Consider the following 27,689-nt stretch of genomic DNA (forward strand, 5'->3'; position numbering starts at 1 on the left):
TCTCCGTGGATCCAAGCTTGTGATTTCCCATGGTTCCTGGGATTTACACTTCCATGTCATTCCCATCAGTGTCTTTGATCTAGTAGTAATTAATTTTTTTCATGCCTTTAAAACTTCTGCCCTCAGCAGAAGTTTTATTTAATCAAAGCAACCCCTTACACAGCTCCAGTTCAGGTAATTAAACATTGAATATTCAGAGTTATTATTAAGTGACAAAGATTAGGGAAGCCCTTGGAGGTTCCCTGCCTGCAGCTGCAGTTCAAACGTGGCTCTGTGTGCCAGCCAGGACAGAGGGGATGTTGGGAATGCTGGGCACTAACACAAATCCCTTCTGTTTCAGGAACAAACCAAAAACGCCCAGTTCATCATCATCAGCCTGCGCAACAACATGTTTGAGATTGCAGACAGGTTAATTGGCATTTATAAAACCCAGAACACCACCAAAAGCGTGGCCACCAACCCCAAAATCCTGGCTCTGAAAGGACTGGAGGAACTTGGTCTCCCTGCGTGCAGTGTAGCTGACAGATGAGGAGGAAGCAACTTCCAGCCCATGGCTGCTGTTTGTTGTTATCTGATCTCATTTTGTATCATAGACTTGGTTTTGTTCTGTAAATTTTCAATAAATTTTGTAAACATTTTATCTTGTTTATATAAACCCAGCATTGATAAATTCCAGATTTTGAATGTCATGTAAAAATGGAGACAGGGAGATGTAAACTGATGAAAAGAGAGAATGCATCAGGTTGGGCAGGGGCAGCACCAAAAACACAGACAGCAGGAATGGAATTTAAGGAATCAGTGTCATTTACTGCAAAATAATGCAAAAGTGCCAAGAACTATGGGAGAAGCTCAGCAATACAAACTGGTGTTTGGCAGAGAATTCCAGCAGGGGAAGCTCAGCAGGGCAGAACTTGGGCAGAGAATTCCAGGAGGACGTTAAGGACTGAACTCCCCAGATCTGGATCAAGGCAAAGCTCACCTCTCCTCACCTGAAGTGGATCAGGACTTTAGTTCACAGGAAATCCATGCAATACAGAAAAGGAAGGATACAGAAACAGAACAAGTGTAGAGCTTTAACAACCCAGCGTTTAAGTAGAAATTGAAAATAATAAAATCATGCTGGATTGCTGCGTGAGGTTTTCAGTCTAATGCAGGTAGTCAGGAAGGGTTTTCCTGCATAGCTCCTGCACTCTGGCCTGATGAATGCACAGCAGGAATTCCAGAGGTGTGCCAGAGGAGCTGGGATGGTGCCAGATGAGAGTTCCTCATGCCATAACAACACAAGGGAAATCAGGATCAGCAGAGGAGCCCAGAGTGCAGATGCTGCTGTTTGAATTTGACAGCCAGGTGTGCTCTGGGGTGTGGATCCTGTGCACCTGCCCCATTTCAGCTGCAGACCACGTGTCCTGCAGCACCTTCTCCATCCCAGGATGGATCTCCACAGGTTCAGGTGGAGCCACAGCTGCAGCTCGTTCATCTTCTCCAGGAAGAGCAGCAGGGACTCCTCCTCCTGAAGAGCCAATGCAGCTCCTGTAACTCACTCACTCCTGGCTTCAGTTGTTGCACGTCCTCCACGAGGGGATCGTGTTTCTCTGAAAAGCGGCTGTCGGGTTCATGCAGTGCACTCAGCAGAGCTGCTTTTTGTGCTCCAGGGTACCACCAATTCCTTAAAATGCTGCAGCACCGCTGCCCTGTCCCCCTGCGGCACAAAGGAAAAGGTGCAAACTGGCAGCAGCACGGAGGAAATGTTCATTTACTGATGGATTTCCATCTGCAGGCTGGATTGAACAGACTGGGAACACAACAGAAACGACACAGAACACACCACAGAGTTCAGCAGAGAACAAAAAAGTTTTCCAGGGTTAAAACAAGCAGCAGGAAGCTGGGAAATGTTGGCTTTATTTGCCACAGCAGCCATCAGTGTGTAGGTGGATAAATAACTGCTTTAGAGCACAATCCCACCCCCATTCTCCTGTGAGGGATTCAAAAGGTGAATCTGGCATTGGGAAGTGGCTGTGGCAAAGCCCCCTAGGAAGGAGAGCTGCCAGCCTCCTGCTGCTCCTCCTGCAGGGCCGTGACGCTGCTGAGCACAAACCAGGGCACGGCCAGGGCTGCCTCTGCTCCTGACAGAAGGAATTCAGTGCCAGCTTTGGCCTGTAACAAATCCACAGCAATCTCCACTCAACTTTCATACTCTGCCTCCATCTCAGAGATGTTTCAAGACCAGTACAGGTATCACTTCAATCAAGACATTTACAATAGGAACCTGAGCTGCGAATTTTAACACCAAACTTCAAGACAGCAGTAGAAACCAGAGCCAGGAGTTTGGATCCTTGTGGGTCCCTTCCAATTCCCTCAGTGTATTTCATGATTCTATATCCCTCTCTATCTTTCGATTCCACTGCCAAGACTAACTCTCCATCCCTTTAATTCTGTCAAAGCTTCTGGCCAGGAGCATTTACCTGTTCTGTACCGCACAGCCCGACCTGTCCCGGCAGCTCCGGCCACGGCCATCGATGAGTGCCGTCCCTGCACGAGGGGCTGGGAAAGGGATCCGCACCTGAACGCTGCGAGTCACAGCGAGAGGGATCCAAACCCGAAACCTGCGAGTCACAGCGAGAGGGATCCGCACCTGAACGCGGCGAGTCCCAGCGACAGCACCGAGCTGAAACAGGAGAAAAGCGGCCCCGACCCCGCGGTGTCCCGGGAGGGCGGCGCTCACCAGGCCGGGCCCCTCAGGCTGCGGGGACCCTCAGCGCCCGCCTGGGCCCTCCCGGGGGCTCCGCCCGGCCATGGAGCCGCTCCGGGCCCCTCCTATCCGCGATGGAACCACTCCGAGCTCCTCTGCTCGGCGATGAAAGCGCTCCGAGGGAGCTCCTCTGCTCTGCGCTGGAGCCGCTCTCGGCGCCCCGCTCGGTGACGGCCGCGGCCCTTTAATGGCAATGGCGGGGGCGGGAACGGGCGGAGCTGAGGGAGGGGAGGGAGGGAGAGCAGCGACGGAACTGAGGGAAGGGACGGAGGGAGGGAAGGGACGGAGGGAGGGAAGGGCCGGGCCCGCAGGGTCCCTCCCTCGGCCGGCAGGAGCGCGGTTTGTGGCGGAGCTCAGCGGGGAGGGTCCCTCGGCGCCAGCGGTAGGAATCGCTGCGGGGCTCAGAGGATGGGAGAGCGGAGCTGACCCCGCTCCGGGGCTCAGGGGATGGAGGAGCGGAGCTGACCCCGCTCGGGGCTCAGGGGATGGAGGAGCGGAGCTGACCCCGCTCGGGGCTCAGGGGATGGGAGAGCGGAGCTGACCCCGCTCGGGGCTCAGGGGATGGAGGAGCGGAGCTGACCCCGCTCCGGGGCTCAGGGGATGGGAGAGCGGAGCTGACCCCGCTCGGGGCAGGACGGACACGGAGCCGGAGCCGCGCGTTCATCCCCGCTCTGTGTCCGGCACCTCAACCTCCTTCCTCTCCACAACCCGCGGGGAAATTCACCCTGAAGGTGGAAAAGGGAGCCACGGAACCGCAACTTGTGCCAGCTGCTGACCACGGAAATTTAAATTATTTCGCCTTTCTTTGAAGCTCATTTATCTGCCGAAGACACCTGAGAGGGTTTTAGGACACAGGGCAGGGCTGGGTGGGATTTTGGGAAGGAATTCTGCCCTGGGAGGGTGGGCAGGCCCAGAGAAGCACCCAGTGAAGGCTTTTCTCATATTCACATTATTCTCTGTTAATTTACAGTGCACTGAAGTTACTCTCAACTGTTACACAGTGCATTTGAAAAAGAAATGAAACTCACTTAATGTTGTGATGTAAATAATAATAATGCACCATCGTTCCAAACTTACTTAATCAAGTATTAAAACTACTGTGTAGAGAATATTGTACAAATATCTGGGAAACAGCAAGAATTAAGTTTCTAATAATAAAACCCCTCAAGCTCTAATCACAAATTACCCAACACATCAGGAAAACCTTAAGGGGAAAACTACAGGAGCAGGAAATAAGGGAGCTTTTGACAATAATTCACAATACTGAGGGTTAGAGCATCTGTTGGTTTTCATCTATTTGATGTACTCAAATTAAGAGGCAGCATTTCAAGTGCAAACTGCCACTCCAGGAATTAAATCAGTGATCAAAGCCATGGTCTGTACTGCTGATAGGAAATCTGACCCTCACCCACCTTTCCATCAAATTACAAAATTCCTGGAACACATTTACCAATAACTGCCATTTAAAGTTTCCAAAAATCCTTTTCTAGTAAAAGCAGCTTTTAGTGCTTTATAGAAATTTAAAATTGAAAGTATTGACATTTTAACGACAGCTTAAGGAAAAGTCTTCCTCAGCTTTGGGGCACACCAAACCAGCAGGGTAAATACTGGATTTATAAAGGATTGATTAGCAAAAATGGGAATTATTGATGGAAATGAAGCTTCCAGGCCCTTTCTGTGGATAACACAGCAATATGAATTTCCCAAGGATTTCTGTGCCCCCCGTTTCACTGGAGCAGTAGCTACAACTCACCCCGAGCAGTTTGTAAACTTGACACGTTTGCAGCTACCAAGTTTCCTCTGACAATATTCGATCCAGATGCAGAATCGCTGTAATTGCTTCCAGCCCCAGGAGCAGCTCTCCTGCCAGAGCCTGGTGACACGCAGAGCTGAGGAAACATTTATAGGGAAAAGTGGCAAAACGTCTGAGGTTTAACCTGCAGACATCCTAAAGCCATGAAGTGACTCTGCCAGGGTTTCCTTTGCCTTGAAATCCTTTCAATTTGTTATTACCTGACTGTTGTGCGCAGAAATTGGGATTTTCACCAGCCTGTCCCACTCCCAAAGCAGAAATTCAGAAATTCACAACTTACTGGGAAGGAAGGTGGGATGAGCTCTGTCCAGGGAATGCTGAAAAGAACCAGGGATAATTCCACTGCCAGCAGAGAAAGGATCAGCTTCTCTCCAGAATCCCCTTTCCTCTCATTCTCCTTCCCAGGTCCTAAAATTCCAGGTAGCTAATTGATTTTTTTTCCATTTAAAATAAAAATTCCTTATTTTCCTTTATTCCTATTTCCTGTTATTCCTTTCTTTCCTGAAAATAAAAATTCCCACCTGGAACAGCTGACTTGTGGATTAATTTTTGTCCATTTAATATTGTAAGTATTTTTCTATTTGCTATCCTAAAATCAGATGAAAAGATAATTTTCTACGCCAAAATTCAGGATAATTCTAATATATATAATATATAAATATGGATACAACACCCAAAATCAGTGATCAGTATTCCCAGAGGCAATTCCCAAATTATTTGTTTGTATCCCAGATTCCCCAACAAATCCCCCATTCCCCCACAAAGGAATCAACGGCATCACCTCAAAATGCAAATTTTGGGAAAAAAGGCATCGCCCAAAGCGGCTCCGGTGGTGCCACCCTGTGGATATTCTGGAATATTTCACATTCCCGTGTTCTGGTGAAATAACCCTGACAGGAACTGCTGGGAAGCAGAGGAAGAGAATTTCCCTGTTAAAAACTCACCCCAAAGCCCCAAATCCACCAAAAAAGGGAAAAAGTGGGAGCAGCAGCAGCTCAAGGAAATTTTCTGGATTTATGAGGAAGTGCCCAAAAGGCATTTTTTTGGCATTAAATATGGAGTTTTGGGGGTATTTTTGGGAAAACAGAAGTTGCCACAAATACCTGTTATCTTCCTACCCCAACAAGAAAAGTTTGCAAAACAATTTGTTCCATTTTCTATGAACATCCCTCACAAAGGTGTTCGAGGGTGAAATTATGATTTACTGGTTAGAATCTTCCTTAGAACGTTGCAACTTCTGAAAAAAGGGTTTAATTTCCCTCCTCCATGGATTCCTTATATTTTCCTGATTTATTCAGTGAATATACAGAGGTAATTAAGGAAAACTGAAATAAAACTGTTAAAATTTTTTTTAACATTTACAACAAAATAACTCCACGCTTCCAACCTGCAACACACAAATATTTAACAGGTAAAAACCCCAACCCAGAGCCTTTAAAAGTCACTTTCTTCACATAATCTCTGTGTTTCATGCTGAAAAACGTGAATACTCCATAAAGAAACAGGCAGGGCAGCAGAGTTGCAAGTTTTAATGTTTATTTCCCCAAGACAGCCTAGCCTGCACTCTACTTGGATAAATTCACAAGCTAGTTTTCCGCTGCTTCTAGTTTTAAACTTTTAACCATGTTTCTGATGACAAGGAATGCTGCAAAAATACTCTAGTCCAACAAAGAGTTATGATCACAAAATAATCTTTATCCATTCTACAGTGTTTCAGAATTACCAGCTGATTTGAAAACACAAGGTAGATATAGATGCTAATGGTGGCTAACCTGGGATGGTTTATTATAGCAAACTGTTGTTCATGCAACACTTGTGCTCAAAGGGGAAGGCACAGCATTTCCTACAATGAGCCACCTTATCAAGAGTTCAGTTTGTACAAATCTGTAACATCACCTTGAATTTAGTGTGCACGACCTCAAAACTGAGGCATTCCTCCAATTATAAAAAACACTTGCATCCTTTTTGTGCAAGTCTTAAAAATACAAAGTTTTTTTTTTTTTTCCTCTCTAAAGTGGCTCAAAATAGATTGTTCATGGCTGCCTACATCTAGGATAAAAAGAGTCTAAAACAATTGGATTAGGCATATTAAAGGTGTTCAAACCATGACTTGATTTGTACATCTATTCACACCTCTTTTTTTCGCTCTTTATTCAGCAGTACATATGCACCAAATTTCATTTTTAGACGTTTCCATATCATTTTCATAGAAAACAAAGTTTGAAAACAAGTAACATTGAAACACAGCACGGTATCCTACCACAACAGAAACATTTTGGTTACAGGACTCAACGAAATCTAAAAATGAACTATGCTGGAGATTACCACATGCAAAGGTCTCGTGTTATCTTTGAAAATGAAAAGGATGAGGTTTTATTACCACTTTTTTACTGCTTTCTACTATTATGGCAACTTGTGTACTGCAACACAGTCTAGTTTGAAGGGAAATGGATGATTTTTTTTTTGTTTGTTTTTTTCCATGCAAAAATCTACAAATTAGTTTTGATGATATGGAAAAGCTTTTCATAACATCAAACATTCATCTGGTGCAAATGCACAGGGAAGCCTTCCTGAAATTCTGACTTTACAAACAACTAAGAAGCCGTAACAGGAAAAAGAAATTGAAAAGAACTGAAAGAAAAAAAAAAAAAAAAAAGAAGAGGGGAAAAAAATTAAAATAAAACAAAAAAAAAAAAAAAAAAGAAAACACAGGCTGCAGGAGTAAACCAGAGTCTGCTGCTAAACCGGTCTTGGTGTGTCCAGTGTAAGTCAACACTTGTGAACTCATTGGATGATTTTAGGTTTCTCAGCCCCTGGAGGCGACTCAAGCTCGCACCACGCTCACAGACAAACACAGGCACGCCCCTCTCGCTCGCTGCCCTGCAGGGGCAGAGCTGCAGACACCCACTGCACTGCACCAGAGCTGCAGACACCCACTGCACTGCACCAGAGCTGCAGACACCCACTGCACTGCACCAGAGCTGCAGACACCCACTGCACTGCACCAGAGCTGCAGACACCCACTGCACTGCACCAGAGCTGCAGACACCCACTGCACTGCAGCAGAGCTGCAGGCACCCACTGCACTGCACCAGAGCTGCAGACACCCACTGCACTGCACCAGAGCTGCAGACACTCACTGCACTGCACCAGAGCTGCAGACACCCACTGCACTGCACCAGAGCTGCAGACACCCACTGCACTGCAGCAGAGCTGCAGACACCCACTGCACTGCAGCAGAGCTGCAGACACCCACTGCACTGCACCAGAGCTGCAGACACCCACTGCATGCCCTGCACTGCATGCACTGCACTCACTGCTGCCATCACTCACACGGCTGCAGAGCAAGGCCTGCCCTCCCTGCCCTGCCACGGCGCTGATGCTGACGAGGCTGATGATGAGAGTCCTGCGGCCCCCGGCTCGGGAGGGCCGTGCTCCTCCTCAGGCACTGCAGAGCTGGGACCTGGAGCCCTTTTCTTTGAACAATCTAAAGAAGCATTCAGTGTGAAGTTTGTCATTACATTTTGCCACTCATTCTCACTCGCACCCACTCGCCATCTTGACTTCATTTGGGCTTTTCTGTGATTCCAAATGAAATCTTCACATTTACTTTCCCGATTTAATGCAGCAGCGGATCCCATGAGCCAAGATTGATGGATCAAACCTTTTTTTTTTTTTTATTCAGTGCTGCATTGTACCTAAACTTCCAAAATACCACTCTAAAACTGGAACCCTTCTGCTGGTACATTGGCAGATGAATTGAAACCAAATGTTCCGCCTTGGATCGCTTCTGGAACAAGGCTTGGATCTTCATCAATCTGGAACGCAATGGGGACACCGTGAGCAGGGACACAACAGAGCCCCACACAGGAGCTGGACAATCCCAGAAGCAGCTCTCTCCTCACCTCCCTGCACCCAGCCCGGCCATCCCTCCCCTGGTTTAGTCAGAGTACCAAAATGTAGTGATTTAAACCCAAATGTTTAGTTTGTATTGGTCAGGGAGTGCTACATGGCACCCCAAACCCTCCTGCTGACACACTTTTCTCCCCTGGAAAACCTTCTGGCAGTCTCTGAAACAATCTCAGTCCTTAGGAGAAGACCAGCACCAGTAAACCAAGGAAGCCCTAAGCCCAAACTGACACGGGATTAAATTCCAAGTCCAGCTGTAAATGCCAAAGTTGAGTTGCTAAACAAGACTTGGATCTCACTGCTCACATCCAAGTGAAATGCAGCACAAAAAACCTTCCAAGTGCAAACAGCCAAGAATGCAGCTGAGCCTGACCATGTGTGCAGGGATCAGGGCAGCAGGAAACCCTCCCTGCACACCCAGACTGCAGGGCTGCCCTTCCCTCTGCACTGAACTTCCTGATGGAAATGCACAAAACCAGCCCTGCCTTTGATTTATGTTCATGTCTGAAACAGAACAAAGCTCCTGATCAGCACATCCCACCTCTAGAATTACCCAAATATCCCAACTCTGTTTCTGGAGCAGCAGCCTCAGGCCTGGAGCCAGCAGGGAGCTCATCAACAGGGCAGGGTCAGCCTGGGAGCTCAGGGACTATTCACAGCCTGGGCTTTAATCCCTGCAGATGAGCCTTACATGAGGCACCAGATCTGCTTTGGCTGCCTCAGCAGCAATGGCAGGAGGTGCAGGGGGCACACCAGGGCTCACATTCTCCCTGGGGCTGCTGCCCTTCCCTGCAGCACATCTGTAACTGCAAACCACGAGCACACTGCAGGAGCTGCACACTCACATCATCTGAGGAGAAGAACTGGTCAATGATCTCATAAGCCAGTTTGTAGATGTCTTCATTTTCATGGTTTTGTAGCTGTTCAATTTTCTCCAGGCCTGCAACCAACACACAAGAGATCTCAGAACAGCAAGTTCAGGGCAGACAACTTCCAACAAAGAAATTAAAAAATACATTGGGAATACAGTTATGAATGATCTGTTATGAATACAATGAATTATGAGTTATGAATGATCTGGTTATGAATACAATGCTGTTGAACCCACCTGGCCTATTTATATATATTTTATACATATTAACACAAGTTCAGTACACAGATTTGGTATTTTAAGGATTATTCTACTCCATGTTAACAAATCCCACAGTTTTTCACCTGTACCCAAATTTAATATCACTGTTCTTTCATCCCTGAAAAGTTTCAGTCAATTAAACCACAAAGAATATGGAGAAAGTCTCAAAACCATGAGGAAATTAAAGTTACTACATTTTCACAACCACTGTATGTAGAATTATTTGTTCTAAGTTCACCTGGACATGACTTTTGCATGATTAAGGTAAGCACATCACCCCCACATTGACTAATTTACTTTCTGTTAATTAGACTAATTTGTCTGGTATGCAGCCTGTTACAAAATTAGCACCTCATGAACTTGACTGCCATTACCCTGCTCCTCCACATTTTATTTGATCATGCACTTAGGAGAAGCTGTGGATATTCACCTGACAGGCATGAGAAAGGTACTTTAAACAGGTTTGCTTAAAATATCTGTGCCAACAATAAACCCAGCACCAGCAGGATGCCAAAGCAGCAATCCCTGGAGAAGTTATGAAACCCCTGCTCCTCCTACCTCCACACTCTTCTATAAGGTTGGCTATGGTTTCTGCTTCCTCTTCAGCCATTTTTAATATATTACTTAGTCCATCCAGAACCACCTGCACAACTTGTGCATCTTTTACTGTCAGCAAATTGCAAAAGGGAGGAATTACATTTTGTTGAATCAAGTAAGCCACCTGAGGGGGGAAAGGCAAGAGTTACAGCAGGAACATGGCAGCAGCACAGGCAAACCCAGATTGTCAATGGCACCCACCCAGCCCAGAGCTCCTGCAGTGGCCACCCCAGGAACCCCTTCTGGGGAACTTTGGGTATTAAACTACAAATAGATTGGAGATTTACAGCACCCCAGGAGCAAACACTGTGAATTTGTCAGTGTCAGATAAGGAGTTTCAACTTCACCTCTAAAGAGTGACAGCACCACTCCAACCCTACCACAAATCTCTGACTCTGGGCTTACAAGGGACTTGTGTATCCCCTACTCAGGGGTTACTGCCCTTTTAATGATCACATCCTTGTGGGGTGGGGAAAAAGGTAAAAAAGAAATGTGGAATGCTCCAGAATCCCATCAGAGCCTGACTGAAATCACTCATCCCAAAAGAGCTTCCAACAAACCCCAGGGATGCTCCTGACCTCAGGTCACCCCAACACAAGGGGAGGTCACTCCTAAATCCCATGGGGAGAAGGGAAAGCACTGAACAGAGAAGGAACAGAGACACCCCCAACCCCAGCACCTCCCAAGGCAGGAAATGCTGCCCCAAAGCTGCACTCACCTGGTCTTTTCTCCCACTGATTGTTAAGTTGCTTATTGCCCAAGCAGCTTCTTTCTGAGTCCCAAAATCCCCCTGCAAGCACAAGCAGAGACAGAACAGTCATCCCAGGGTCCGTGTCAGGCAGGATTCCCACAAATCTGCATTTGTTACAGTCCCCAGTGCAAGGAGTCACTGTAGCAGCTCAGTGTGAGGTAACAAATAAATCCTGTCCTGTCTGAGTCTGTGTGTGTCCATCCCTCCCTACAGCCAGGGTGGGCAAGGAAAGGGACAAGGAAAGGGACAAGGAAAGGGACAAGGAAAGGGACAAGGAAAGGGACAAGGAAAGGGACAAGGAAAGGGACAAGGAAAGGGACAAGGAAAGGGACAAGGAAAGGGACAAGGAAAGGGACAAGGAAAGGGACAAGGAAAGGGACAAGGAAAGGGACAAGGAAAGGGACAAGGAAAGGGACAAGGAAAGGGACAAGGAAAGGGAGGGTTAGGTTGTTTACAGCAAGGCAAGCAGGAGCTGCAGCCCTGCACTCTGCCAGCCCTTATCAGCAGCTGCCACATCTGCAGGGCCAGCTGAGCCCACGGCAGCTCTGATAAAGCCCTGCAGGCTGCAGCTGGGGCTGCTGCAGCACCTCAGGGCTGGGGTGACATGGAAAAGTCTCCAACCTTTCCTCACAGATCAATAAGTTGGCAGTTAACAGAGCTATCTGTGACCAGCTCTGGGTTATTTGTCTTCTCCCCTAAAGAATTCCCACATGCTTCTGCTGTTCCCTCCTTCTGCCACAGCAGACCCTTGGCAGCACAGAGTGCTTTGGGAAATCACTTTTTAAAAGACACCAAGAGCTGGAAAGGCAAGCAGGATTTGAAGCCCAGCACCAATGCTTGGGATCTGACCTTATCTAGAAGATGGATTATCATTGGAACAAGGTTTGCATCTATTACTGCCTGAACTTGCTGCTGGTTTCCTGCAGTGATGTTGGATAGGAACCACACTGCTTCCTGCAAAATAAAACACCAGCAATTAACTCACAGAAAGATTGCACATCATTTATGTGCACTGCAACTGGCCAGCCCTGAACACAAGCAAGCACTCCCTCAGCTTGACTGTGCAGGGCTGAAATCTTGCTGAGACAAACCAGAGGCACAATCTCACCTCAGGAGGCTCCACCAGACTCCTCAGCCTTTCACTGTTACCAGCTTCAACCAAATACTTCAAATTAAAAGGAGAAATTATTTGGAGACAGAAAATGCCAAATGAGCACTTCTGATTGCTTCCAGCACTGCCAATGAGCAGGTTTCAGGATTCCTGACAGAATCCTTCCTCCAGACATGACAGTTCTTTACCTCCTTCCCAATGGCTCTCCTTAGCTTCAGGAAAATGCAGCACTATCAATTCAACACCTGATTTTTAACAATACTCTGCAGTTTATAACTCTTTATGCTCATTGTGTCCACCAGGCCAGGACTCTCCTGCCAGGCAAAGAACAGATCTGTTCCCCAGCAGCCCCTCCCTCACCTCCCTCTCAGAGTGGGAATCCAAACTTTAATCAACAAGTAACAGTTTTAAATACAATTTTAAGTATATTCAAAGTACCAACCATTTAAAATCCCCCAGCTGATAGATTTCCCCCTTCCTAGCAATCCTCCACCATTCAATTCCCTTCTCAGCCTCCCTGAATGAGAACTTTTTAGCTGAGAATTTCAAAAGAGGCTTCAGCAGTGTGCACCCCTGACTCTCTGAGATCAGAGCACAAGATCACTGGTGACCCTGGAGACATCTGGGCTGCCTGGGCTCTCCTGGTGGGCTTTTTTGGGGCTTTAATCACAGGCAGTGTTGCAGAGGGGCCCCTGAGGTGCCCAACACGCCTCAGATGCACTCCTGGCTCAGCACTGCCATCAGTGCCCCCAGGAGAGCCCCACACAGCACACACACCCCATGCACACACACCCCATGCACACACAGCCCACTGTCTCTGTGTCATCACCTCTCAGAGTCAGGGACACCCAGCAGGGTGACATTTCATGTACTGACAACTCCTACACAAGTCAACAGCCAGGCTGGTGATGGCAAGCTTTGATTTCCTACAAACACTGACATTCCTGTCCTTCCCTGTGGATATTCATTCAATTCCTTCCCTAGGGATATTCATTCAATTCCTTCCCTGTGAATATTCATTCAATTCCTTCCCTATGGATATTCATTCAATTCCTTCCCTATGGATATTCATTCAATTCCTTCCCTATGGATATTCATTCAATTCCTTCCCTATGGATATTCATTTCCAGAAAACAAATCAGTATTTGCTGAAATTTGCCACGAACTGGTGGAAGGAGGTGATTATTCATCTTTATGACACTACACAAAGTGGAGCCCCAGCTCAGGCAAATATAAAAGTTCTCCATCAGGTAAAGTCCCTGGTGTTGCTCACCTTATTAATTTTTTCTTTGGGATGTGTCAGAAGTGCTGGGAAATGTGAGAGAGCTTCACAGTTGAGAACCACCTGTGTCTGCTCGTCGGTGCCAGTGACGATGTTCCCCACAGCCCTCAGGGCAGCAGTCTGAAACACAACCAAACATTTCCTCTCAAAACAAGCTCTTCAGCAAATGTAAAGGTTTTATGCAAATGCTGCAGCACACAGGAAAATAATATTTATTCTCACATTCTAAATGTGAGTTACAGAAAGGAAGGATTTTGTGCAGCAGCACATTTTGGGGTCACCTGCTCTGTGTGAGCCAAACTCACCTGGACTTTGACTTCCTGGTGGCTGAGGAGAGGAACCAGGTGAGGGACAATGCCAGAGTCTATCACCATCTGGATCTGCTCGTTGCCAGCATCCGTGAGATAGGAGAGGGCCCAGACTGTGTCTACCAATATCTGACAGAGACAACAGCACACACTGATCCAAATCATGGGCATTTATCCACTGATAATTAACCTGAATTGATATCACACACACTGATCCAAATCATGGGCATTTATACACTGAATTAATCTGAATTAGTATCACACACACACTGATCCAGATCATGGGCATTTATACACTGAATTAATCTGAATTAGTATCACACACACTGATCAAAATCATGGACATTTAGACACTGAATTAACCTGAATTAGTATCACACACACTGATCCAAATCATGGGCATTTATACACTGAATTAATCTGAATTGATATCACACACACACTGATCCAGATCATGGGCATTTATACACTGAATTAATCTGAATTAGTATCACACACACTGATCCAAATCACGGACATTTATACACTGAATTAACCTGAATTAGTATCACACACACTGATCCAAATCATGGGCATTTATACACTGATAATTAATCTGAATTGATATCACACACACTGATCCAAATCATGGACATTTATACACTGATAATTAATCTGAATTGATATCACACACACTGATCCAAATCATGGACATTTATACACTGAATTAATCTGAATTAATATCACACACACTGATCCAAATCATGGGCATTTATACACTGAATTAATCTGAATTAGTATCACACACACTGATCCAAATCATGGGCATTTATACACTGACAATTAATCTGAATTGATATCACACACACTGATCCAAATCATGGGCATTTATACACTGAATTAATCTGAATTAATAGCACACACACTGATCCAAATCATGGGCATTTATACACTGAATTAATCTGAATTGATATCACACACACTGATCCAAATCATGGACATTTATACACTGACAATTAATCTGAATTAATATCTGTGTGCATGCACATGCAGAAAAGCCAGTTTAAGCAGCAGGAAATGTGAATATTTCAACTGACAGCTGTTAAAAATATTCAGTGAGTGTTGTTTCAGCTGGCAGCTCTTAACTGGCTCACCAATAGAGGAATTTCCAAAATTCTAATAAACTTAATTTCACCTCCTCAGAGACAAGAAATTAAATTACATAATTACTATAGGAATAGCAAAGTTATTACAGACTTTTTTTTGCAGAGCACTGTTGCCATTAACTCAGCTACAATTTCTTCTGGAAGCAAAGAATAATCTTAAATTCTGATTTATGTTCAGACAAAAAGCTGACTCATTCCATAATTTCAATGAAGTTTTACTCATTTACTTTACTTTTAAAGAACAATTTCATATTTAACACCTCAGAAGTCACAGTTAACCCTGACATTTGACATGTGCAGCAGACACTGGTTTTTATGTCATTCACACTGATTTTCATTACAAATTAAAGTGCCAGGCAAAAAAACTTCTGCATTTCCCTGTGAATGAATGCTCACAGGAATAAAAATAGAAAGCAGTTTCAGTCATAAGGGCAGGGAAAGTACATGCAAATTAACACTTGCAAAGACAGAAACACTAGGGAAAAAAAACATCACTGTTTAAAAATAACATCAGCATTTTAACAGAAGCAGTTAATAGACATCCACAGCAGCTTGTCCTAATCAAAGGGACCATCATAATTTTAATTTTATTTAACATTTCAGCTCAGAAGCCAGAGCAGAAGCTGCAGTGGCTGTAGGGGGTCACTCACATTTACATCGGTGTGGTGGATGAGAACACAGAGCGCTGGCAGGATCTGGGGGGGAACAAACACCTGAGGGTTATTGTGGGGCCAGCAAAGCCCCAAAGCCCACCCAGCCCTGCAGCCCCCCTGCAGCACCTCCTGGATGGTCTCCATGGGTGGAGGGGGGTCCTTGTGGCGGCACAGGTTCACCATCACCCAGGTGACGTTCCTGAGGAAGGTGATGGGGATGGAGGGGCTGATGAAGGACAGCAGGGGCTTCACGACTCCAAGGCTAATGACATAATCTCTACACTGGGGTCCATCACCTGCGGGGCACAAGCAGGGGGTTGGAACACAAAACATCCCAGCACTCACTGATTTTATCAGAAAATACCCCATTGTATACAGATTTTATCAGAAAACATCCCAGCATTTACAGATTTTTCCCATCATCCATCCCATCATATTTACAGATTTCTGTTCTGTTAAAATTTACAGATTTTACTAGAAAACATCCCAGCATTTATAGACTGTTTACATCATTTACACCCCACTGTTTACAGACTTCTATTCTATTAAAATTTAGAGATTTTACCAGAAAACATTCCAGCATTTACAGATTTTAACAGCAAACATCATCCCACTGCTTACAGATTTCTATTCCATTAAAATTTAGAGATTTTACCAGAAAGTATCCCAGCATTTACAGGTTTTATCAGCAAATATCTATCCCATTGTTTACAGATTTCTGTTGTTAAAATTTAGAGATTTTAGCAGAAAGCATCCCAGCATGAACAGATTTTAACAGAAAACATCCCATTGCTTACATATTTTAACAGCAAACATTATCCCATTGTTTACAGATTTCTATTCTGTTCAAATTTAGAGATTTTAGCAGAAAGCATCCCAGCATTTACAGATTTTAAAAGAAAACATCCCACTGCTTAGAGATTTTACCAGCAAACATCTATCCCACTGTTTACAGATTTCTATTCTGTTAAAATGTACAGATTTTATCAGAAAACATTCATCCCATCATTTAGAGATTTTACCAGAAAACATTCTATCACCTACAAATTTTAACAAAAACCATCCATCCCATCATTTAGAGATTTTACTAGAAAACATCCCAGCATTTACAGATTTTACCAGGAAACATCCCAGCATTTACAGATTTATGGTGCTGGGAAAGGGGTGGCAGAAACACCAGACCACCAAGAACTGTGAGAGCCCAAAATATTCCTGAAAATTCCTTGACAAAATTTCCAAACAATAAAAACGACCCCCAGAAGTTAATGATGGCAAGAGTAGTAGTAGTAGTAGTAGTAATAATAATAATAATAATAATAATAATAATAAAACATCCCCAGAGGGTGGTGGTGGCAGGAGTAACAATAATCAATAAAACATCCCAGAAGTTGTTGGTAGCAGGAGTAATAATAATAATAATGATGATAATAAACACCCCCAGAAGTTGACGGTGGCAGGAATAATAACAACAAATAATAACAACAAATAACAAATAATAATAATATAAATAAATAAATAAATAGCCCCAGAGGGTGGAGGTGGCAGGAGGAAGACCCACCTATGATATTCCCTAAAGCCCACACTGCTTGCTCACAAACATTTTGATGAGGTGAATGCAGCAGTCTCAGGAAAAGCGGCACAGCATCTGAAAGGTACAAAAACAACCCAGGGAAATGGTTCAAAATGCATCTCTAAAAAGCAAAAACTCTCCCATGAGACTTTATTTTCCTGTTCAGAACTGGTCAAAGCCTCACTGATTTCCCAGGTGATGCTAAAATGAAACACTGCAATGGTTCTTCCTTTGCTGCACATCCTCACAGAGGCTGCACCTGAGAATATGAAACCCCTGACATTTAATTGGTTTGCAAGTCTCAAGTTTACTGAAGCTTGTAGGATCCAAATTTAGCTCCATTTATTGAATTCAGAGATTCTCTGCTAAGTTATGCAGCAGCCCCAAGTGCAAAGGAACAACAGAGACCAAACCCCAATGAAGCAACTGGAGAATAAGCAGGAATGGAGTGGGAATTAAGGAGAGGGAATGTGGGAAGAGGGAAGGAAAGAAATCCACATTTACATAATTAATTCGGTTTTATTCTCCCCCAGCACTGAGGTGCTTGCTTACATAACAGCCCAGTCTGTAAGGAACCCATTTATTTCATAAATTTCAAGAGAAATTTGGAATTTTTAGATTTTTTTCTTCATGTAAATCATGTGTTTACTAGAGAAACAACTAATCAGCAGGATTGTTATTTCCTGCAAATGAAGGTATTTCCAGTGTCTGCATGCAAGAAGAAAAAAACATCTCCAGCAAGCAGATTAATAGACTCTTATGGAAAAATTACAGAAAAATCTTATAAATTGAAATAAATCATAATTTTGTATGTCACAGCTATTAAACTGACTAACAGGGTGCAATACAGACCTACAGAAATCACTGAAAAAGTGCTCAATCCACTGATAAATTAGATCTAAAGTGTTCTAGGTCAGGGGTGGGATAGATTATTTATTAATTAGATTTCCCAAAGAAAACTCAGGTTGCAACTGGGAAAGGAAGAGGATGGAGAAAAAGATAAAAGTATTACCAAGTTACATCCTGTAAGAGTGAAAATCAAATTATATTGAAATTCACAGACTCTTAACCAAGTTGGCAAAAATAGAAGCAATTGATCTTGCAGCCAACATAATTTTTTGTGTATTTTTTCCTTAAATTTTAGTAAGAACTCATTTCACTGTATCTTTGATTCTTCAAGAAGCTCTGGTTTGTTCATTCAATTAAAACTCCTGCTCACTTAGCTCTGATTTAGCAACAGAAGCTCTGCTTCAGGATGTGTGTGGAGTCCAGAACAAAGTTTGCTTTGCCTGGTAGCTCAGACTCCAACTACAATTCCTTCTCAGGTTTCAGATGCTCCAAAATAGGAAGGACAGGTTTTGTAATTCAACTTAATTTTGGAAGAGTTCAGGCAACCTCTGATCTGTGAATATTCTTCCCTCTTCACAACAGGGAGCTTTTCAGAGGGGTTGTTTGGTTTATTCCAGGTTTTTTTGGTGATTTTCTTTTTTCAAGTTTGAAAACTGGAGGCCAGCAGGTACCAACTCTGCTTCTAGAGTTGGTATTTAAGATTAAGATATTTTGAGTTTCCAGCTGTTGCTCACCATTAGGAAACCCAAGTGGGTTTAAACCCTGAGGAAATGAAGGCAAAAGCAGGTGTGTGAGGTGAAGAGCTGGCACAGCTCCTTCAGGGCACTGACAACCTGATCCCAGCCTGATCCCAGCCTGATCCCAGCCAAACCCCAGCCAAACCCCAGCTGTGGATGGCAGCAGCTCCCCCTCAGCACTCACTGGATTGAACTACAGCCTGGGTTTGCTCCGAGGTTCCAGAGGCAATGTTTGTCAGGGCCCACGCAGCTTCAAACTGTAAGGAAGGACTGCAGACAGAGAACAAGCACAGGTGTCAGCACTCAGAGCTGGCACAGCAGCTGGACAGCAGGAGCTGGTGAATATTTTGAGTTCTGGCAGCACTCACTTGTCATCTCTTTCAAGACAGTGCACTAGGATAGGTAATATTCCTGATTTTATGAGGTCGTCGATGGGTGGGTTGCGGTCACTGGACAGCAGCTTCCTGCAGGAAAATGGACAAAAATCCAAATTACTGACAGATCCTGCCTGGAAAGGAGCAGGGAGTTGTTTAATCCAACTTTCCCCTCAAAAAGGGATCAGTGCTGCCACTGGAGCAGGTCAGGAAAGGCTCCCTGTGGCTGAGTTTGGGAATCTCCAATGGAGATGGAGTTTGGGAAATTCCAATGTTTGGCATCTCCAACAACCAAACTGCTCCTGCTGGGCTGGGAATTCCTTCCCAAGGGTTTCCCTCCTCCTCCCACAGACCCACAGGATTTGTTCCCTCCTCTTTAATTGAAAATAACCCCCCAAAGTGAAATTATTGAGCCACTGGAAAAGCAAAGGCATTGCATCCATTGGCCATTTCATTCCATGCTTTCTCCCCTTTGGAAGTTTATCACCAGCCAGGAAAATAAAAGATAAGAGTTATTCTGCTCCAACTCCTACAAAAGGAGACACTCAGCTCTGCCTGCACTTAAAGCCAAAGATTTGACAGTCCTTTATTTTGATGAGTGTATTTTACTCATCAAGCTTGCACCAAAATAAATCCAGGTATTTACATGTAAATAAAATCCACAGTACTTAAAAGGTCTGTGTATTCTGATTTCTTTAAAGTTCTATTTTCCTTTTAAAAATCACTTCATTAATACAATTTCAGTTAAGCTAAACCACATTTTCTGACATTGAGAGCACAACAAAATAAAATCAGGATATTTGAGTAAAGTGTATTCTTACCTTGCTGCCTGCACAGCACTTAACTGAATACCCTGGTTGTCACTTGAAGCATTCTAAAATAAGAGAAAATACATTTTTCACACATCTGTTCATCATGCCATGAAGAATATTCAAACAATGTCATAGTTTTTACCTGTACTATTGCCTCCAAAGAAGTGTTTTGCTAGAAAACAGAGACAAGAAGCAGTTAGAAATTCCAAATGCCTTTTAAGGATGCAAAAAGAAGAAATTATTGCAAGTTAATTCTTACCACTCTGAAGTCCCCATCAATATCAGAATCCTCACAGATATCTTCGTGGGGAACATTCCTCCTCTTTAGGAGATGCTCATCTCTTTTGTTCTTAAAGAGAAAAATGATTGAATACCTTTAAAACTTGGATTTAGGGGGTGTGGGGTGTTCTGTTTCAAACAACCATTAATACCCCAGCACTGACACTCAAATTTTCCAAAAACAGTTGGAAAGGTCTGCCCAGAGAAGCACATTTTGGGAATTCTTCCTAAAAAAATCCTGCACCCAACTTGTGCTGGAAGTCTGATGTGCACAGGTCCATCAACATTCCATTGTGTTTGTTATTTGTCATAATTTCTATCAGGACACAGCAATTCCCAGAGGTTTCCTGTTCAGCTCAGAAGAAAAATAATTCCAGTTGTGATTCCTTTTTCCCAACAATTCCAGTTTTGGCTTCACACTCTTCCACACTTAATTGTAAGGAAATTATTTTCTGCCTGCAGATGAGCAGCAACAGCTGATTTTCAAAGGAAAAACCAAATCTTTAAAAACCTCTAGAAGTGCAAGGAGTCCCTTAATTAGGTTATAAATAAACTCCTGGTTTGCAGGACAAAAGTTGTGGAACTCCCAGAACTCCAGAACTTTTGAGTCTTTAGTGAAAACTCTCACATTTTATCAGAGTAACAACAAAGTCAAATCCCACTTGGTGAGAAAAATTTTATAAAATAAAAGAATAAAAACTCTGGGTCATCTCACCTTTCTCAACTCCACGACAACTTCATTTCTTTGTCTTCTCATAGTCTGGAAAGCATAAAGATAAAAATAATTATAATCTGAATTTAGATCAATTAAAAATGTTCTTGTACAAGTATTCCAGTTCAACACAGGGTTTAATTTTCATATAAATTATAAAAGTAGAGATCCTACAGGAAATGGAAATAACTACAATATTTCTGTAATTTCATACTAAAACATTCTCCTAAGTCTTCATGTTGAGGAAAAAAGGAATTAGGAATAAAACCACATTTTTCAAAGGGCAAAATGGAAAGGAGTTGTGCACAAAACAGCACCAAAAGCATTAAAAGGACCATGGCAATCTAGCAGTAAAATAACTTTATAAAGAAGCTCAAATTAAGAGAGTTGCAAGCAAAGCTGAGTTCCAGAGCCATCATTTATAAATGAGAACCTTTGACATTCTAAGAGCAGTATTTTTGTCATTTTCTCTACAGCTGCCATTGACAGTGCTCAGGGTAAAACAACAATTGTAAATATACACAAATTGGTTTATTGCTGCTTGTGCTGCTGCAGTGAAAACAGAAATAAATCAGTCTGGAGTGATTTTATTTGAACACTTTGAACTCTACAGTGAATGAGGACCTGCCTCAGGTACTCCAGGCTCCCAAATGCTCTGGGGAATTTCTCCAAACTCCACAGATCTGGCACATCCAAGATAAAATAATGGGAGGAAAGGCTCTGATAATCAGATTGCAGAATTGTACCACACCCCTGATGATCTCACAGGGCTTTAACACCTTCCCAAAGGACCAGCAAAATCAACATTCCCACCCAAAAGCTGCCTGGGAGAGGAGTGGCTCTTCCCAGACCCCAGGGGTGACACTGCTGCTGGTGGTGACACAGAGAGAATTGAGTGGGACCAGAACAAATATTGCAATAAAAAATCCTCAGATGTGTCATTTAGAAAAGGCTGTAACACTTAGAAAAGTCTTTAAGTAAAAATTCCTGTCTGCAGGTGAGCAGACTTTGGAGGATCCTCTGCTGGGACAAGAAGGATGCTCTCCCTTGCTGGATTCCTGCCTGCACCCTTGGGATCACAAAAGCCTTCACATGAAAGAGAAGCCAGCAGGGGAGTCAGCCTGAAGCACAATTTCCCAAAGGCTGGCTGCACCAGAATCACTCTGTGTGCACACAGAGTGTGAGAGAACAGTCACAGGCCAGCCTGGCACTGCTCATCCTCTGAGGAGGAGGAAGAGGAACAAATGGGAACTGAGATCAGCTGTGCCACGGGGTTCCCCAGTGCCACCAGCCCAGCTGGAGATGGGAGAGTCTGGAGAAAGGAAAATGCCCAGCAGAGCCCAGCTGGGTTTGTGCAGCTCTTGGGGAGCAGCTCAGAGCAGAGATGAGGGATGGGGGTGTCCTGGCACCATGGTGGGGAGCAATTCCTCTGCTCTGGGGGAGATCTGAGCTCTCTGAACCAGCTCCCACACCACAGGAAAGCACTGTGACCAGAAAGGGCTCCACAGCCAGCTCAGAGAGGCCTGGCAAGGGCTCCAGCTGAGAACATGGCCCACTCTGTGAGGAATTCACGTGGCTCTCCCAGGCTCTGGATCCTGCTTGTCATTTGTACATCAAAAATCAAATGATCCGATCTATTTCTGTCACCCTGCCATGGCCACCCCTCCATCCTCCTTTTTTCAATTATATTTAGCTTCAGACTTATCATAAGGGCTATTTCTGACCATTAGTCATGACTGAGCCCTTCAGCTTATCATTAAAATCTCCTGGTAGTGATGCCTGCAGCATCCTGGGACATTCTGGGGGCTTTCAAGGAGCTGGGATGCAACAGCTCTTCCTAACACACCTGGGATGGGGACCTGGAATGGGGACCCTGGAAAGGGAACCAGGAATGGGGACCCTGGAATGGAGACCCTGGAATGGGGACCCTGGAATGGGGACCCTGGAATGGGAACCAGGAATGGGGACCAGGAATGGGGACCTGGAATGGGGACCTGGAATGGGGACCCTGGAATGGGAACCCTGGAATGGGGACCAGGAATGGGGACCAGGAATGGGGACCTGGAATGGGGACCCTGGAATGGGGACCCTGGAATGGGGACCAGGAATGGGAACCCTGGAATGGGAACCAGGAATGGGGACCCTGGAGTGGGAACCCTGGAGTGGGATCCAGGAATGGGGACCCTGCAATGGGAACCAGGAATGGGGACCCTGCAATGGGGACCCTGCAATGGGATCCAGGAATGGGGACCCTGCAATGGGATCCCCTCCCTGAAGGGATCAGGACCCCAGCCTGTGCTCCCTCCTGCCTGGCCTGGGTTTTTTGCTGTTATAAAATGTTCCACTCGATTTCCACACTTCCAGCACAGGAGTAACTGTAGAACTTTGGCTGCTGCTCTCAGCCCAGGGAATGGTTTCCAAGGGCACATTGTTTCTGCTGGGGAACTGCAAAGTCAACAGTTATTGTAAATAAAAAATGAGCTGCTTGTGCCATCCTTCCTTCCTTCCTTCCCAGGAAGTTGCAACCAGCACCAGTGTGGTCTGGGACTCCAAATAAAAACAAAACACACCCCACAGGGAACAGAGAGCTGAAACCAGACTGTTTTTCCTCAGTTACAGCCAGTGATTCAGGCCCTCCTCCATCCATTAGCCCCCTCCTAGACAAATCCTATCTCAATTCAAAGTGCAGCAATGAAATCTGCTCCAGAGACCACTGATAAAAATGCTCTGGGATCATAAAGCCAAGCCAAGATACCCCCAGAGGTGACATCTCAGCAGCTTCACAATGCAAACGGGAGTCTGAGCCCCAGAAAAAAAAATAAAAATCAATATGACATTCCATGTGCCACCAGGCCCATTCTTCCTGGAGAAGCTGTGCATGGCAGGGAAAATGCCTCAAACAAATATCTCAGTATCATTTGGAAGTGACAAGATGGATGAGCTTCACCACAGAACTCCAAGTCAGCTTAAAGGAGCCTATTTTTATCCCACTGAGTGAAATTCCTGCTCTCCTTCAGTTCTTCCATATTTAATCCCAAGCAGACTATTTTGTGTGGGATACAGAAAGGGTTGAAAAGCTTCAAAGCACCTGCAATATTCAAAATATCTCCCACCACCACCTTTCCCTCACTCCCCTGGAGCTTCCTTGGTGTTCTCAAAAAATATTGGGATTTTTGAAGTCCAGTGAACGACATTGGCAACTCTTAAAATCCTGACATTACTGATCTTCAGGCATCTTGATGCAATGGCTGCTCCAAAATTAGTTTTGAAGTGCTCTGCATCACAGAATTATCATCATCATTTCCCTTCATGCATCTCCCAACTGCAGAGCAGAAATCTCTTTTTAACATCTCTCCTGTGTCCAAGCAATCCTTCATCTCCTGCCCAGCAACACAGGTGAGGCAGGGCAGGAAGGATTCAGCAGATTCCTCCAAGATTTCCACAGAAATAAAATGCAGGAAATATTTTTTATTTCATTTTAAAAAAACCCCTCTAAATGTCAGTCAGATTGCAACGCTGCAGCAGGCAACAAACACCCAGAGAAAGTGAAATGTTCAATCAGCAGGTGAAAGAAAACGAAGCAAATGAAACACCCCAAAACTCTGCAAACCCTCCCAAATCAAGACCCCTAAATGCAGGGCTAAAAAGGCATTATTTTTAAATTTGTCCATAAAACTCTAGCACAGCCACAATGATCAATTTGGATTTATCTGGGCTCTGGTATTTAATTCCAAGATCTGTGGTATCACCATTAAAAACAAAGGCTGGATGGGTGTCAGCACAGCCATCCCCACAACAACCAGTAAAAACCAGCTCAACCCTTCTCATCCAAGGGGAAAAAAAACCCCAAGCAAAACCTGTTCCTCACTGAAGATGAAAAAAGTCACCTTCCCCTGCTCCCTAATGGATCAGTATTTGCATAATTTAATATCAGAGTCCAGATAAGCCCTAATTCCAGTCAGGCTCTGGGCTTGGAGGTTAAAAACCGTGGCCACTTCTGCAGTTTGTGAGGGTCCTCTTTGTGCTGGATCAATTCTATTTTCCCCCCACAGCTGTAAAATCTTGAAGACCCTACAAAAATGCAGCAAGCCCTGACCAGAAATCCTCAATTCCCCTGGGAGATGCCTCAGCTCCAAATGATGCTCTGCCTCTGTTACAAACTTTACTACACCGTGTGTTCCTTTGGGCAGGACAAGGATTTCCTGGGGATTGCTGCTCCCAGAGAATCCCTCAATTCCCACAAATCCCTCAGTTCCCAGTGTCACAGCAATCTGTCACCCCAAACACATGGCAGCAATGATTCACAACGTGCCCCTGCAGGAAATGTTTGCCCAAGATTTCAGCACATGAAAGAATTTTGTCAAATATCTTATGGAAAACAGGTGCTTGTGTTGGGAGTTGTTTTCTTTTTCCCCCCCCCTCTTTTTTCCAGGCCAGAAATTGTGTTTTTAGAAGCATGTTGGGGGAAAGAAATTAAATATCCAAAAAGGTGAATAAATGTTTGGTACTTTAGGGGATAAAATGTAGGAAAATCCCTGATTTTGGTCAGAAATACAAGAACTTCCTGTGGATATGTAAAACCTGGAAGGCAAGGACAGCGTGACAGGAACTGGAACTGTCAATGGGCTGATGTGAGCACATGGAATTAACAGATAACATTTTTAGGAAGTTTGCAATTCACAGCGTGGCAACCTCTCACAACCTCTAGAAATCTCTCCATTTGGCACTCCCCAAAATCAGGGTGATTTCTCATTTCTCTAGGGGTAAACTGTCATGGAAAACTTTGAAAAAACGACGGCTTTGTAAAAACAACCCAGGGCCAACGAGAATTTCGGCGCAGATAAAAAGGGGGAGGAGTGAAGGAGATAAAGATCAAATGCTGGCTTCCTCTGCCAAATAAATACACAATTTGAGCCCAAGCAGCCCTGCAAGGTGGATTTTGGGGGCTGCCTGGGCAGCCTGATGGGCAGGGTGATGTGTAAGCAGTTCCTGAGCAGCAGGGACAGCCAGGAGCCTGAGCTATTGTATGAAAAATAGCCCTGCACCGTGGTTATTTTAGGGAGCAGGCATGTGCTCCAGGATTTGCTGGATAAATGTCACTCTCTAAAATTTAACACGGCCCAGCAGTGGGTTTGGGCTGTGGAGAAAGGCATTTCAATGCTGCAGCAAATAAAAAAAATGATTGAAGAGCTTCTGACACACTCCCACGTGGTGTTACCTGCGTGTCCATCTTGAACCTTCCCTGCTTCAGCCTTTTCCCCTAAAATGCTGCACCAAAACCCCTGAATTCCAGCCTGTGTCTACTCAGAAATCCCATTTTTCACTGCGTGCAGTCCTAAAGATGCCTTCCTACAACTGCCTATTCAGTGGTAACAAAATTGATATAAAAATTAATTAGTATCTAAGGCAAGGGGTTACCTCACAACCCTGCCAGCAAACACAGTAATTAATTACTCCCACTCCCAATATTTTTGCCAAAAGTTTGGACATACCTGAGTAATAAACTGTTTTATCAATCTACCTGGACAGGTTAAAAAGCCAGGTGTTACAGACTCCTGGGAAACTTGGCTGATGTTTAAATTAATACAGGGAAGATAAAGGAGTTTTTACTTTTGAAACATTGTAATGCCTTCAAATATAAGACTGGAATATTATGGAAAACACAAGGAACACTTTGAGGCCAGTAAAAAGCAGCCATGAGAACAGCAAAATTCTTGTCCAAAACCCTGAACAGACAATTTTAAGCTCCAAAGAGCACTCCTGGCTGAGTGTTTAAAGGTGAGGATTGATACCTAGTTTTAAAATTTGACCATTTCCCGAGGAAACCTCAAGTTAATTATGTATCCTGCTGTGTTTAGGAAGCACCTTCACAGCTCAAATTGAGCCACCAAAAAGTTCAGGGGCTCTGTGCTACGAGCCAGAACAGCTTCTCAACTATCTGAGCAGAAAACAGAAATATGAAAAAAATTAAAAAAAAAAAGAGAGAAAAAGTGTTTATAAAAAAAATTAATAATCTTGCTATGAAAGTTAGGGCGTTATTTATTTCATGAGGTATCCTGGAGACGCGCAGCAGAACACCCAACCGGGCCCTAATCCTGACTCAGGCTTTTCGGGGCCGCTCGCAGAGATCGTTCCTGCAGCGATTCCGGCGAGCCCACGCCGCACCGGGGCCGCTGGCCCAGGGCCGGGCCGAGCCCCGGCGGGCGCCGCCACCCGGGAGGGGCCGCGGCCGCGGCGGGGCCCGAGGAGCCCCGGAGCGACCCGGGCGGGCCCGGCGGCTGCTCCCGGCCGGGAAGCCCCAGGCCCGGCCGCTGCCCCTCGCCGGCCGCCCCCGGGCCCGGCCGCGCCCGGCCCGCAGCGCGGCCTCGGCGGCTCCTTCCTCCCTCCGGCCCGGCCTGCCCTCCCTCCCCGCCCGGCAGCGCCGCTCCCGCCTCCCCGCGGCTCAGGGCGGGCCGGGCCCCGCCGCGCTCACCTCCAGGTCGCGGCCTTTGTTCTTGAAGTTCTTGAGGCGCTGGTTGTCCAGCTTCTCGTTGTCGGCCATGGCGGGGGCGGCCAGGGAGGAGCGCGGCCCCTCCGCCTCCGCCCGGGCCCGAGCGCGCCGGGGGCCCGGCGGGCCCGCTCTCGGCCTCGGCGAGCCGGGAAGGGCCGGGGCGAGGGGGCGCCGCTGCGGGGCCGGGTGTGGGGGCCCGGAGCGGGGCCGGGCGCGGTGCGGCGGGCGGGAGCGGGGCCCGGAGCGGGCGGTTCGGAGCGGGCCCGGGCCGGTCCCGGCGGCCCGAACGCGCCGGTGCCGCCGAGCGGGGGAAGGGACGGGGCGAGCGAGGCTGGGAGGGGGGAGCGGGGCCAGCCTCGCTCTGGGCGCCGCCGCCCATTGGCTGCGCCCCGCGCGCCCCGCGGCCAATGGCGGCG

The 27,689-nt window shown here is 45.5% G+C and overlaps 2 protein-coding genes, 1 long non-coding RNA gene and 1 other non-coding gene across 5 annotated transcripts in view; 1 reads left to right on the top strand and 3 right to left on the bottom strand.

Moving 5' to 3' along the window:
• Window positions 1–529, top strand: part of SMC4 (structural maintenance of chromosomes 4) — a 26,567-nt gene extending 26,038 nt beyond the window's left edge. Inside the window, exon 24 of the mRNA XM_058031202.1 lies at window positions 341–529. Coding sequence (XP_057887185.1) covers window positions 341–529 — 189 coding nt within the window. The remainder of the gene's footprint in view (window positions 1–340) is intronic.
• On the bottom strand, window positions 341–2,916 carry LOC131087489 (uncharacterized). Of its 2 annotated transcripts, none has more exons than XR_009114896.1 (2): window positions 2,463–2,916; window positions 341–1,699 (listed from the first exon to the last, which is right to left on the bottom strand). It is a non-coding gene; the product is annotated as an uncharacterized LOC131087489 (long non-coding RNA). The 2 variants fall into 2 exon arrangements; XR_009114895.1 differs by having other exon boundaries at window positions 341–1,792.
• Window positions 2,917–8,212: 5,296 nt separating this feature from the next.
• KPNA4 (karyopherin subunit alpha 4) lies at window positions 8,213–27,384 on the bottom strand. The gene is made up of 17 exons (XM_058030948.1): window positions 27,256–27,384; window positions 20,787–20,831; window positions 20,052–20,141; window positions 19,935–19,964; window positions 19,802–19,854; window positions 18,975–19,070; window positions 18,791–18,876; window positions 17,009–17,095; window positions 15,577–15,746; window positions 15,448–15,492; window positions 13,650–13,781; window positions 13,336–13,464; window positions 11,801–11,905; window positions 10,919–10,990; window positions 10,162–10,324; window positions 9,317–9,411; window positions 8,213–8,380 (listed from the first exon to the last, which is right to left on the bottom strand). The coding sequence occupies exons 1-17, from the start codon at window positions 27,322–27,324 to the stop codon at window positions 8,282–8,284; spliced, it is 1,566 nt and encodes a 521-aa protein (XP_057886931.1). The 5' UTR covers window positions 27,325–27,384; the 3' UTR covers window positions 8,213–8,281.
• Window positions 12,645–12,896, bottom strand: LOC131087870 (small Cajal body-specific RNA 7). Its single transcript, XR_009115008.1, has one exon. It is a non-coding gene; the product is annotated as a small Cajal body-specific RNA 7 (non-coding RNA).
• Window positions 27,385–27,689: the final 305 nt, after the last annotated feature.

This window comes from Melospiza georgiana, chromosome 10, assembly GCF_028018845.1.
Source record: "Melospiza georgiana isolate bMelGeo1 chromosome 10, bMelGeo1.pri, whole genome shotgun sequence".
Lineage (NCBI taxonomy): Eukaryota > Metazoa > Chordata > Aves > Passeriformes > Passerellidae > Melospiza > Melospiza georgiana.